Genomic DNA, 14,288 nt, shown 5'->3' with positions numbered 1-14,288 from the left:
CCATGTTTTACATTAGCCCCCCGACCTTTTTCACCTTATGCTTGAAAGTCTGTACCCTGTTACCAGCCTCTCCCTGTTTCCCCCACCCCCAGCCCCTGGCAACCACTTATCTCCTCTCTGTTTCTATGAGTTTAACTTTTTTTCAGGTTTCATATAGAAGTGATACCATGCAGTAGTTCTTTCTCTGTCTGGTCAATGTCACTTAGCACCTTGGAATCTAATTTTAAATCCATTCCCAAACATATTCAATTTCCTGGAGATTTTCTCTGAATTATCTGAAAATTCGTCTCCCTCCCACCTATCGTGATCGAGTAGTTTTTGATGTTTTTCTTTCGCAGCAGAATATTACATGTAACCCCAGAATACACATCAAACAAAGCCAGAACTCTTCTATTGTAAGCAAGGACTAGCCCATGAGACCACATCTTCCTATCACATGTCTCCCTCCCAAAGGCCCCAGGCTTCCTGGCAGAATCGTTTGATGGCAAAGCCAATGTGAAAGCCCCTGGTGAAGCGGAATGAATGGAGTCAGGTAGCCTGGGATTTGATGGTGCCTGGAGGAACCTAAGCAACTGTGGGCTTATGTTTGGAGCAGCAGAGTGGAGGAGAAAATGAATCCTGAGCTGTGCAGCCTACAGTGACTGGGTCCTGCAAAAGGAGGAACCCTGGTGGAGGGGAGGGCGTGAGTAGGTGGCCTAAAGGAGAAAAGACACCCTGGGGGTGGAAATGTCCCAGGAATGACCAGAGAGTAGGACATTTTAGACGGTAAGTTCCATGGGAGCAGGAAGCCTGCATGCACTGTAGTTCCAGGTGCATAGAGGAAAGGAGGGAAGGATGGATGGAGGGAGGAAGGAAGTCCGATTATGTTAACATGTAAGGCATTAACCACAATAACCCTCAGAGTGCCAGCTCTGGTCTAGCTGCTGTCCTGAAGTATCTCCAGAATTAGGAAGGTATTAGGACTCCTACTGTGCAGATGAGAAACTGAGCGTCTGAACACCTAAATAATGATTTTAAGATTACACAGGAAGGAAGAAAGTGGTAGATCCAGAAAAAAAATCAGAGAACAAACGTCGACACGGTAGGGGGCTGTGAAGTGAGCCCAAGACACCCGTCATTCTCCTGAAATGAGGTTTAGGTAACAAGATGCTGAACTTGCAGTCCGTCAGGTCTGGCTTAGAATCCAGGCTCCACCTACCTCCTTATCCTCTCTCATTCCAAATTCTCTAAAATTGTGAATAATAGTCACCACAATACAAAGTATAGCAAACATTTTTTGAGGCCTTACCATGTTCCAGGCACTGTGCTAAGCATGTTTGATGGAATGCCTCTTTTAGTATGAGGATCGCTGTGAGGAGTAAATGAGAATGTAGGCAAAGGGCGCATAGAAGCCCAGCGTCTGGCCCATAAAAGGTAGCTTTCCATCTCACGCTCCTTATTCTGGCCCTGCTAGGTAGGGCAGAAAAGAACGTGTGTGCCATCTAGTGGCCAAACTGGGGAACTGTCATCCATGAGCTATACGTAGAATTATCCGGCAAGAATCAGCCACATTCCACCAAAACAAGATGCTTATCTTGACAGCATGAATAAAGGATCACATAAAGCCTTGTTTCCACAGGTCTGAGGTGCTAAGCTCTCTACTGCCTATGTCAGTAATAAAAACTAACACTAAGTACTGTTCTAAATACGTTACCTATGCGGTGGGTACTATCAGTCTCCCCAGAGCACAAATGAGGAAACTGAGGTACAGAGAGGTTAAGGGGCAAACCCAGATACACTGCTAGGAAACAGCAGCATCAGGATTCAAACTCAGGCCTGGCTGACTCCGTGGTGTCAGGTTTTGACCGTGAGTCCAACCTGCCCCTCACAGGAGGGTGGCAGCGCTCGCTGGTCAGGAGGGCTGGCCGGGGGCCAGGACTGTCTGATTGTCTTTGCAGTTTCCCACCTGGAGGTTTCCATGCCCCCAAAGCCCAGGCCACATCTCAAGATAGGCTCCCTATCATGACGCGAATAGGAACAAACGTTGTAGGAGTAGTTCCGGCTAATGCTTAGATGGCCCTTGCTGTGTGCCAGGTACTGTCCTAAACACTTTCATGTACTACCTCTCCCATGACATACGGGGTGTTACTACCTTCAGTTTACAGAAGAGGAAACTGAGGACCAGGGAGGGTAAGTCTCTTCACAGACCTCCTTGGTCCCAACTGCCAGACTTTGGAGTCTGGGATAACTCAGAGCCCTGCTCTGCTCACGTCGCATGCAACCTGGCTTCCCACTTTGTCACCTGAACTTTTCACCAAGCTTTCCTTTTTTCATGAGGCCAGTGCTTGGCCTTGTACAATGGATCTCTGCCATCAGTACTTGAAATGGGGTCTCTTCCTCACTCAGGTTTGGAAGGACTTGAGAAAGGACACGCCATTGCAGTCAGAGCCAAGGCTGTGATCCCCTCTGAGACCCTTCCCGTTTCCCCATCACTTTATTTCCAAGACATCCCCCCACTACTCATTCATCATCTCTCTTTTGCCTGGGAATCATCCATACTTCCGGCAGTAACAGCTTCCCCCACACACAGGACAAGCTAGCCCTTTCTTGCTATACCACCTTCCGACTCGGTGGACCCTTAGACTTGCCAAAAGAGATCCCACAAATATGTGCTCAGCAACTACTACTACCAGGCACTGGACGTCGAGGGGTGAGTACGGTGGAATAGTCACCCCTGTCATCCTTAAATTCTAGCAGGGGCAACAAAAAGTAAGTAAGAAATAAATGTAAATATATAACAATGCCAGGAAGTTCCTGAAGAAGAAGAAAGCAGTGTAAGGAGATGGAGAGGGATGGGGATGCTATTTTACATGACCTCGTAAGGCTCTAGACCCCAGACTGGGGGCTTGGTGACTTGACACTGCCTTGCCATAACCCAGGGTTCAGCACTAATCCAGAGCTGGTTCCCTGTGTCTCAGCGACAGTCAGTCTGGCAACCGTTAAGGACCTGGGCAACAGAGCCAGACAGCCTAAGCTGGAATGCTGTCTCTGCACTCACTATCGCTGGCACCCAGAACAAATTATTAAACCTCTCGGTGCCTCTGTCTTCCCAACTGTCAAATGGGGGTAATTATAGCACTATAAAGTACTACTTTATAGGAACAATATGAGGTTAAATGAGTTACTATGTGTGATTTGCTGAGAATAGTACAGGCACATAGTAAATACAGTTGACTCTTGAACTGCACATGGATTTGAGCTGCACGGGTCCACCTATATGTGTCTTTTTTGACCCAATAAATACTGTAATTGTATTTTCCTTATGATTTTTCTTAATAACATGTCTAGCTTACTGTATTGTAAGAATACAGTATAATACATATGATATGCAAAACATGTGTTAACTGACTGTTTATGTTATTGGTAAGGCTTCCAGTCAACAGTGGACTATTAGTAGATAAATTTGGAGGAGTCAAAAGTTATGTGCAGATTTTTGACTGCATGGGGGGGTGTCAATGCCCCCAATCCCCGTGTTTTTCAAAGGTCAACTGTAATCTTATTGTTCAGCTGGAAGCTCCAGGGGTTTTGTGTGTTTTTTTTCTTCACTCTAACATTAGCTCAGTATAGCACAGAGAACAGAGCAGAAAGTCTTCCAGTGAGGCCAGGAAGTCTGCCACTTATTTTTTGTGTAATTAAGCAAGTATAGTATTTCTCAGAGCCTTAGTTTTTTAATCCACAAAATGGACACAAATTATCTGTCTGATTGCATTATTGCATGAGTTAAATACTGTAGCCAATGTGACACATCTTAGCACAGTGACTGGCTCACAGTAAGTATTCAGTGTTAACCATGAGGGTGACACAAATTATAATGATGACGATAAAAAAAGAAGAGGTGGGGGGGAGGAGGAGGAGAGGAAAGAGGGGAAACTAAAGTCAGGGAAGTGGTGGTCAGTCCAGCTCAGATATTAACAGGCTTCCTAATCTTGGGCCTCAGTTTCCCCTCCACAAAAAGTGGGTTGTTGCATTTACTTGTTGCTGCAATTCCTTTTGTGTTTCATATTCCGAGACCTGTAGAATGTCTGTGAAGAGCTGAGGCTGGCCAGAAGACACATGAAAATACACTTCCAGTCCAATCAGTGTGCCAAACTCGCTTGTTTCTGGAAGCATAGTCACTACATTTGTTCAGTATCCAAAATGCATTGCCCCTACCTTTCCCCTGTCATCAAAGAAACAAGGTTCTACTCCACAGATAGAAGCCTTTGGGGCCCCACCTTGATTCAGAGCTGTGTGCTGGCTGTTCCCCAACTGAACGCCAGAGGGCAGCAGAATCAGCATATTTTTCAGCTCTGGGTGACTTTTTTCCCCCCTCTTCCAAAAGGAAAACACGCCACATGGCTGGGTTCAGACCCTTTGGTGGTGGTGGGCGGGGGGGGGGGGGATCAGAGAACTTGAGACGTTTGCAAAGAGTCAAAGGATTCAAGTCTTGGCAAAGAGGAGACAAAGGTAGAAGCAGCTGACAAAGCAACCGGCTGTTGTCACAGAGTCTGGGAGGGACCCCTAGACAGTACTAGAGGGGCGCACATCCAAGTCCAGGCACCTCCAGAGGCTTCTGTGTCCTCATCATCATCCAGAAAAGGCCCAGGACACAGCAAGCTGGAGAAGTGGCAAAGTTGGTAGCTAATCACATAGGCTCTGGAGAAAGATTGCCTGGGTCCAAATCTTGCCTCTGCTGCTTCATAACTTTGGGACTTTGGGCAAATTACTTAACCTCTTTGTTCTTCAGTGTCCCGACTATAAAATGGCTGTAATAATCGTATGTGAGGATTTAATCAGCTAATGCATGAATAGTGCATAGAACAATGCTTGGCATAGAGCAAGTGCTTTGTAAGTATTTGGTGGTATTATTATCATTATTATCAAGTGATAATGGGTGACAGGCCAGTACACACTCTCTCCAGGCAGCAGCCCAGCCATCCCTCTGAATGTATCCATCCTTCCTTCCTCAGACCCTAAGGCGTTGTCTCCCTGGGTATGTGTCATCCGGGTAGAAGGAGGACCCGAGCCAGGCCTAATGATTAAGAGTTCACCAGCTGTCACCTTAGAGAGAAGGGAAGAGACCTAAGGAAATGAGACCCAGGGGAGGCAAGTTCTGGTTGTGGGGGGTGAGGGATCAAGGTCCTGACATGCCTTACTTCCTGGGGAACAGGCAACTTGAGCCGCGCTGTGAAGCAAGCAGTGTGGGGACACCAGGTGCTCAAGGCAGGGAGACTGCAGAGGACCCCCAACAAAATCAGGACAAAGCCTTTACATTTGTGCCTACGCTTGATATTGTACAGAGGCTGTGCGCCTCCTGGATTGGAAGCCAGCAGGTCTGTGTTCAAGTTCTCTCCCTCCCACCCACAAACTGTGACTTTGAGCAAGTCACTTGATGCCTGAGACTCTAGCTTCTCATCTGTGAAATGGGTGAGGCAGCCAATCCCTTGCCAGCCTCCTGGATAGGGGTAAGAAGCACACCACCCACAGGTCAATCTGTGTGGTCATTACACTTGAAACACACACACACACACACACACACACACACACACGCAGAGACACTTGTCTAGTTAGGTAAGTAAGGTCACACAGCCCACTGGTGGCAGTGCCGCATCCCTTCCTCTACAACTGGGCTCTTTCAATTTTCCCAGCCAAAAAAATTGTAGCTACCTACCTTTTTTTCCTTTAAAGTTACATTTTTTTGACAGCTCACAAGCTTACGCTGCACCAGACGCTGTGCTCAGCACTCCATTGTCTGTTTTCATTCTCGAAGCAGTCCTGGGCTGTACGACTATGATTTCTGCTTTACTGACGAGCAAACTGAGGCTCAAAGTGATGGAGGGACTTGCTCAGGATCCCTGAGCCGGAATTAGACCTCTGCAGCATGTTTACTTAACCCTGGTGGGTTTACTTAAACCACCAGGTGGTTTACTTAACCACCGGGCTGGGCTGGCTTAGAATAGGTAGGAGGTATGGGGGCCCTCGATTTTAGATTCCTGTTCTCCCACCTGGAGAGGGAAAGGAGGTGATGAACTCACACAGGGATCTAAAGGGATTTGAGGAGAATCCCTAGGACAGCTCTGGGTCCTCCCACCTTTCATCCCAAACCTTTAGGGCATAGCTTTTTAGCACCTAAGGTCTTGGCTCCTTAAAGACACCTTCACATTCCCTTTCTCTTCTTCAATGAAGGTGGCAGGCTTCTCCCCTCACCCGGTCTCACTCACAATGCTGGGAATAGTGACTGACCCCAGTGACCCAGGCCTCTGTTTTGAAAAGTTAAATCAGATTAGTTCATTAATGACCTTTGCAAATACCTCGGTGGTGGGCTGGCCTCTGCGAGCCCGTCATGGCCTCACGGGCTGCTGGGCTTGGTGGTTAATGAATGACTCGGGCAGGCTGGTGCAACAGAGGCCGTCTGTGAAGCCAGAGGCACCCGGGGCGGGGGGCAGATCATTAATAAATATTGATTTGGTTCTGAGGGAAGCAGCCCGGGGGAGAACTGGCCCTGGACACCCACGTCGTGGTCTCATTAAGTCGGGGTCAACTGCTCAGCCCGGACGCCAAGCGGTGGCTGGCTCAAGAGGGCTCCTGAGCTAAAGACCCCACAGGCCTGGCGGGAGCCTCCTTCCTGGCCAGCGAGTCAGAGAAGGGCTCTTAAATTTATAGCAGTTCAAGGTGCAGACCGAGTCCCATCTAACCCCCTCCGTCCACCAGACGTTCACCAGCCCCAGGGCTTAGCCAACAAGGCACCCAGGCTTGCTCCAGACTTCTGCCTCCAGCCTGTCTCAGGGAGAGCAATAAATCCTCCATTTCTCAGGCCCAAAATAGAAAGATGTTTTCACCCCCTGTTGCCTGGCTCCTGGATGTCTCTCCTCCCCAGGCAATGGCCTCCAGCCCCCAAGAAAAGCAGTGGCTGTGCTAAACACAACACCTCCCCCTAAGAGAAAAGGGATGGCTTGCAAACATCTTGCAGGAAGAAGACTTTTGATGGTTATATTTTCCTCTTTTAAGGAGCCTCTACTTTCTTTCTAGAGAAGGAACACCCTTCAGGAAAGTGTAGGCAAGAATGAGTGAGCCAAAAGCTGGCTAATGCTGCCAAGCTCTTTGCCTCCTCCTGCTGGAACAGGCAGTGGCCGGGCATGATGGCTTCAGGACCTACTTCTATTATTGGCACAATGGGCAAAGCATTTGATCTCTCTGTTCACGTGTTAAAATGAGAATGAGAACCATATGAATAAAAGGGATCTAGCCATAAAGTAAAGAGTGAAAATGTCTTAAAATGAATAAATGGATGGAATAAGTAAATGGATATGAGTGAAATAATGAATAAAGTAAAAATGACCTGCAAGGTCATTTATTCCAATTGCAAATCTAAACTGGAACTGTCTTCCTAATATCCTTCTTAAGATGTCACATATCTCATAAATATGTATTTTGGCAGGTTGCCCATAATATCCCCAAATACCGAATGCTACTTTCTGAGCGCTCACATCGTACTGAGATCTCACCACTGGAGTTATGGTCAACCTACATTGGATCAAAGAGAAGACATCTAAAACCTCTTCCGTAGAATATTCATCACCCCCCCACACACACACACACACACACACACAGAATCCCTTCCTTGGCCCTGCTGGCTTCAGAGGGTCCTGGCCAGGCCTAAGATTAAGAGAAAGACTTCACCAGCCGTCATCCTGAAGAGCAGGGACAAGTCAAGGCAATGAGACCCAGGAGAGGTTAAGTTCTGGGTGTTGAGGGATATGGGGATCTGTTGAAGCAAAAGTCCCACCACCAGTGGCCAGGACTTTGACACATCCAGCATCCAGGTAGACTGCAAAAGGACATCAATCCTGTGTGTTTTTACAAATAGGTACTTGGTCTCCTGCAGACACAGAGCCACGAGCATCTACAGCCCTGAGAGACACCCATGGGTCCAAGTGAAATGCATGGGAGACGTTTTGGAACTGAGAGGAGGTCAGAGGGAAGAAGGAAACAACAGAACAGAGGAGCAGAGAAAGGGAGAGAAGAAAGGCAGGCACAGGTGGTGGGAATGGGGAAATATTTGACCACCTGGACCCATCATCTCACCTTAAGCTGCTTTCTCTAAAGGTTCCCAACCTCTTTGGGAATCAGAAAATCTTCTCTCTTACATGAAAAAATATTCATGTATACACAGTGTACCCTTTTGCCCACCATCCGAGGAGCTTTTTAGACTCCTCCAAGGAATGCTATCCTGCTTCCCCCAGCAATTGATCTGAAACTTCAACCTTACCATGGCACTATTCAGGGCAGCACTAATGAAGCAGAAAAGAGGAAACTCAGGAGGACTGGGAGGGGAAGCAGGGTGTATAAGAGAGGAGGAATACGGATAACAATGTTCCTTTGTCTTCTCACAATAATGTTTTCCCTTAAATCATTTGTCATGCAGGGTCTCAGCTCCCGCTCCCCACCTAAGAACACAGGACATGGTGAGGCCAAAAAGGAAGACCAGCGGAGCCACAGATAGGGGAATCATAACACTATAGTCTTGCTGGTGGCTGGGTCGGAGACACAGGAGGCAGGAGCCCATGATGCGCAATCCGCACTCCGCTTCTCTACCAACCAACCAACAACTTGCTAGCCACAATCTGCGCTTACTAGCGTAGCCATGGCAGTAATATTAGTGGCCAATGGCTAACTGATTACAGCTGATGGCCAGCTAGTCACAGCTGATGGCCACCTACTACCTGAGCCAGCACCTTTCCACGTGAGGCCGACAGCTTGGAAACTGCTCTCCGGGACTCTATCCCCACACCATTGCTTTAGGAATTTATCTAAATAAAAAAGACAGATAAAATCCCAATTGCTTCCAGGCTAGGTGGAAAGATAGATAGATGATAGCTAGATAGATAGATGATAGATAGATAGATAGATAGATAGATAGATAGATAGATAGATAGATAGATGATAGATAGATAGATAGATAGATAGATAGATAGATAGATAGATAGATAGATAGATAATAAATACATGACCCTTCTGCTCCCCACAGAGCAATCTGGACTCTCTTTGCTTCCACACCAAGGTGCTTATATTCACCACAACTTGAACAAAACCTACTAAATGTCCATTTGCTCTTAGAAAATAACTCCCAACAGTTAATTTTCTCAAAAGGTGATGATCCTGTCTAGCCAAGACATTGTGTCCGTCTGCTTTTCTTGGCTGCAATCTGTCTCCACGTAGGAATTTTCCCTCCCCCTCTAAATGCAATGTCATGCAGAAGACTCAAAGGGAAAGGTAAAAGGATTAGGAGATGGATCGATGGACGATATTAATGCTCTTTCATGTTGGGTTGAAGAAGGATTTGAGGTCATCAGGAGAGAGAGTAGCAGGAGAATAGACCTCAAGTATTCAAAAGACTTTCTGGATTAAAATCCTATTAAACTTACATCAGCTTCTCCAGGAGGCATTTTAGAAGTTTGGGGTTTCTTTAACATGTCACCATAATTAACCTTCCCTTAAGCTGTTTTGGGTGGAGAACTTTAGCAATTAAGAAACTGAAAAGTTTCATTTTCTATCACCCACATAGCCTTTTGAAAGGTTTAAAAACTAAGTGGAAAGTGGTTTAGCCTAATTGATTTGAGGGGTTCAGATCTCCCACTTCAACCTGCTGTCAGACTCGCCCCTGAGATCTGAGCCCTTCACTAGAAAGGGCATTTTGTCAGTGAAAAGAATCAAAGGTTCAGATCTCCAATGATGCTTTTCTTCCTCTAATCATTCTCCCACTGAGTTCTACAGAAAGAATAATTCTGCAAAGGGATGGTTGTTGCCCCTAAAAAGATCTATTTCTGGGCCCAGATTCCAGTTCACAAAAACTATCCCAGAAACCCACAGGGCCCGTCTCTCTCTGCAGGTGCAAAGCCGTGCTGTTTCGCCATTCCATAGCAGCTGTTCTATTACATGGCAATGAAAGTCGGGAAACCGTGTCACGTAAGGGCAGCCAGTGTGGGATGGGGTAACCAACCATCTGAAGAAATATGGGTCACAAAACATGTGTTGTTTTAAAGGGTTAGTCTTAGCAATTTTTCTTCACTAAGTAGACTGTCAACCCAACTTCAAATGTCAATGTCCTACTATCTTGAACCTCACCAGGGACTTGAACCTGTGCTAGGTTTAGCCTCTCCTAAGCCTGACACAGACGACATAATACCTCTGTGTGAAAATGTGGGCATTTTCACTTTCACACTTGCTGGGTCCTTAGAGTTAAACAGTGGAAAAGAGGCCAAGTTCCACAGCCTTGTCCCATTACAGTACTTGTCCCTCATACTGTATTTCCTTCAGTGTCCCGGCACCCTCCTCCGCCTTGCAAGCTCCTTAAGAAAAGGCAGTGTTGACCCTCCTCTGTCAGCTCCTCGCACAGCGCCCGACACAAAGCCTCACTCAACACACACCCACAACTGCACAGAATTCACTCTGTGCCTTAAGGCAAGTCACGGCCTCTGTCCTTTCCAATGGAAAATGAAGGAGTCTGTCGGGCTGCGTGACCTCTGAGGTCATTTTCCAGTTCTCAGAATCTCTGAAAAAGTAGTTGTGTACAGGCTGGCTTTTCGTGACTCCTGTTCATAATGCTCCACTGGTGTTATTTCATTAATCCTATGAGATAGAGACTCTTGTTACTCCCATCTCATCCCGTGGGAGATTGGGAAGGTCAACAATTTGCCCAAAGTTACACCAAGTGTGGTGCGCCCTCGTCTCAGAGTCTCTGCTCCTCACTATTCTTCCATGGCCATTCAGTTCCTCCTTTCTGAGTCTCCAGTACAGGCTGCCAGCCATTCAGCTGATCTACATACATCCTCCCTTACCCCCAAGGGGCCGCGTGCCTGCCTGTCAATTGCTTTGATTTCCTATCCCAGGGCCCCAGCCCCAGCTGGCCGGGCCTCCACCTGCTCCAAGCAGAGGCAGAGCTTGGCCCCGGGTCCAGCAGGCCCTTTGTCCTGAGAGCCTGCGGCTCCTGTTGGGAGCAGGTGGCCGGAAAAGCAAAAGAAGACGATCATCAGGGAAGCAGTTTGGAAGGTGGAAGGGGGAGGAAGGCAGATAGGGTTGATCGCAGGAGGAATTCCAAGTTCCCACCCACAGTGACCTGAGCCTGTGAGCAGGGTTGTCAACCCTCGGCAAGGACAGGACCCTGGGACCTCCTCGTCTGGGTGACAGCCATAGGAGGACGAGGGCAGGAGAGGAGAGATCTCCTAGGAAGGCCTTGTAGCGATCTTTTAGAAACTATTTCAATGGCCTGTGCAAAGAGGTGAGTCTTGTCTCATTTTAAAGCATTTCTGCCTATTAAAATGCTATTTTCAGCTACAGAGCCTGAAATCTTCTTGATGTGAAGTCTTCAGTGTTTTCACAAAAAAAACAAAAACAAACAAAAAAAAAACTTGATTTTACAATAGGAAAATTATTTTATTATTTAGGAAAAAAATAATTCCTCTCAGCAATTGCACTCCTAAGTATTTATCCAAATGAGCTAAAAACTCGGCCCACAATAAAACCTGCACATGAATGTTTATAACAGCTTGATCTATAATTGCCAAAATTTGGAAGCAACCAAAATGTCCCTTGGTAGATGAATGGATAAACAAAATATAGTACATCCATACAATGGAACATTATTCAGTACTAAAAGGAAATGAGCTAGTCAGTCACAAAAAGACATGGAGAAACCTTACGCACAATTTCTTAAGTGGAACAAACCAGTCTTAAAAGGCTACATACTCTGTAATTCCGACTATATGACATTCTGGGAAAGACAAGTAAAGATAGTAAAAAAAATCAGCGGTTGCCAGAGGGACCGAGTAAGGAAAGGAGGGAACCAGTGGAGCATGGGGCATTCTAGGGGCAGTGAAACCATTCTGCATGAGACAGTTATGCTGGATACATGACATCACCCACTATTGTCAATCATCACGTCATTATCTGCAGTTGTCAAAACCAAGAGAACTGGGGCTGGCCCGGTGGCTCAGGCGGTAGGAGCTCTGTGCTCCTAACTCCGAAGACTGCTGGTTCGATTCCCACAGGGGCCAGTGGGCTCTCAACCACAAGGTTGCCAGTTCAATCCCACAAGGAATGAATCCCACAAGGGATGGTGGGCTGCGCCCCCTGCAACTAAGATTGAACACGGCACCTTGAGCTGAGCTGCCACTGAGCTCCTGGATGGTTCAGTTGGTTGGAGCACATCCTCTTAACCACAAAGTTGCCGGTTCGACTCCTGCAAGGGATGGTGGGCTACTCCCGCTACAACTAGCAACGGCAACTGGACCTGGAGCTGAGCTGTGCCCTCCACAACTGAGACTGAAAGGACAACAACTTGACTTGGGGAGAAAAAAAAAAACATCCTGGAAGTACACACTGTTCCCCAATAAAGTCCTGTTCCCCTTCCCCAATAAAATCTTAAAAAAAAAAAAAAGTAGAAGAGAACTGAATAAAACAAAGCATGACCTCTAATGTCACCTATGGACTTTAGTTAATAATAACATATCACTTTGGCTCATCAATTATAAAAATGGACCACACTAATGCAAGATGACAATAACGGGGAGCTGGCGTATGGGGGGTAGGGAGAAAGAGAGTACATGGGAACTCTGTAGTTCCTTGACCTCTGTATAATTTTTCTGTACACTTAAAACTGCTTTAAAAAATAAAAAGTCTATTAAAAATAGTTCATATGAATAGGCTTTGTATCCTAAAAAGCAGTCACCTTGCTCCCCTCTATTCTTTTCAGGATGATCATAATCATAACACAGCCCCTTATGATCATTTATCCCGACAGGTACTATTCTGAGCATTGTTTATAGCTGATCTCATTCAACCCTCACAAAAGCCCTTAGAGCCATTTATGGGACTTGTCAGGGGTCTCAAAGTCAAGAAGTGGAAGAGGCAGGACTTGAACTGAAGTCTGTCCGACCCCAAACCCATACTTGTAATGCCTACACTTGATTGCTCTACTTTACTGCCTTACTGTTCAGGGGACATCAACGCGCAGCATTTCAGCAAGTTGATTCAGAGGTAGATCAAGTCTTGACAACTCCTCAGCTTAATCATTTACTCCCAAAGATTTGCTCAGCACCTGTGCTCTAAGCTCGGGGCTAAACTCCGAGAATATAAATATAAGTAAGAGACTCCCCTGCCTGTAAGAAGCTCCTAATCTAGTGGAAGAGAAAATAAAGAGAGGGACAATGACAGTGAGAGCCTAGGAACATGGAGCCAGGCAGTGCCCAGGCCCAGAATTGGCATGTGGTGAGGACACAGGGACAGCCCTCTGGTTGGAACGGAGATAACGACAGCATTTGTCTTGCAGTTGGACACCCTCATCATCCCACTTCTGCAGACAGGAGATTGAAAGCATGATCATGCAGGAATGAAAACTGTATAAAAATTACAGCAACAGAAAGAAAGTGACTAATAAAAGAAATAGCTATCCGGAGGAAGGGGGAAAGAACTAACATTTATTGCATGTCTAAAATGTGCTAGGGATTGGTCTGGGTCCCTAAACTACATCCTCTTCCCTAATCCCTCAGGGGTGTTCCAGGGGACATACTAATGTTGCCATTATTTGAGGACTAGATGGTAGAGTCACTGGTGTTGCACAATCCCCTGTTGCTCACCGGTATCTTTTGTCTTGTCTCGGGACAGCTCATGCACGGTGGCGCCGATGTCATGTCTCAAGATCTTGATGATCTTGGCCAGAGCAGGCACGCTGCGTTTGTCCAGGTAGGTGAAAAATTCATACTCATCTTTCTTTAAACGCGAAGGTCTGGACTCAATGTGGGTCAGGTTTATGTCATTCTCCTAGAAAAGAGAATTGGGCACGTGAAGGGGACAGACACTGGAATTAACACAGACCAAACACGCAACACAGGGAAATGCAGACACGGGAGGAAGGGGATTGTTTTTGTTATTCCAGTAAAAGAAAGTCCTTAAAGTTGCACAAGCTGTTTACTTTTGTTTTTATTTATTTATTTTTTTAGAACGAATGGCATGAGGTGGGGGAAAGCAATCCAATGCTGCAAGATTTCATCACATGGACATCAGCTGAAGGCCTAGAGTTGCGACCATAGGATATTGATTTGTTTCTAATGTCTAGGACAACGGTTGCTAAAAATATTTACATAGGAAAAAAACCCTTTCCAAAATTAAATCCCATAGAATCTCAATAATAATATCTCAACAAATCAAGAATATAGATGCAACATCATTCTGCTTGAAGAAGATCCACCGGAGTCAGACTTACTGGGTTTAAA

At 46.3% G+C, this 14,288-nt stretch overlaps 1 protein-coding gene across 3 annotated transcripts in view; it reads right to left on the bottom strand.

Moving 5' to 3' along the window:
* PAH (phenylalanine hydroxylase) overlaps positions 1 to 14,288 on the bottom strand; it is a 60,872-nt gene that overhangs the window by 29,795 nt on the left and 16,789 nt on the right. For all 3 annotated transcript variants that reach the window (XM_081060450.1, XM_081060451.1, XM_081060449.1), the window contains exon 3: positions 13,653 to 13,836. In XM_081060450.1, coding sequence (XP_080916576.1) covers positions 13,653 to 13,836 — 184 coding nt within the window. The remainder of the gene's footprint in view (positions 1 to 13,652; positions 13,837 to 14,288) is intronic.

The sequence above is a fragment of the Rhinolophus hipposideros genome, assembly GCF_964194185.1.
Source record: "Rhinolophus hipposideros genome assembly, chromosome: 9".
NCBI classification, from domain to species: Eukaryota; Metazoa; Chordata; class Mammalia; order Chiroptera; family Rhinolophidae; genus Rhinolophus; species Rhinolophus hipposideros.
This window is presented reverse-complemented; position numbering and strand designations above follow the sequence as displayed.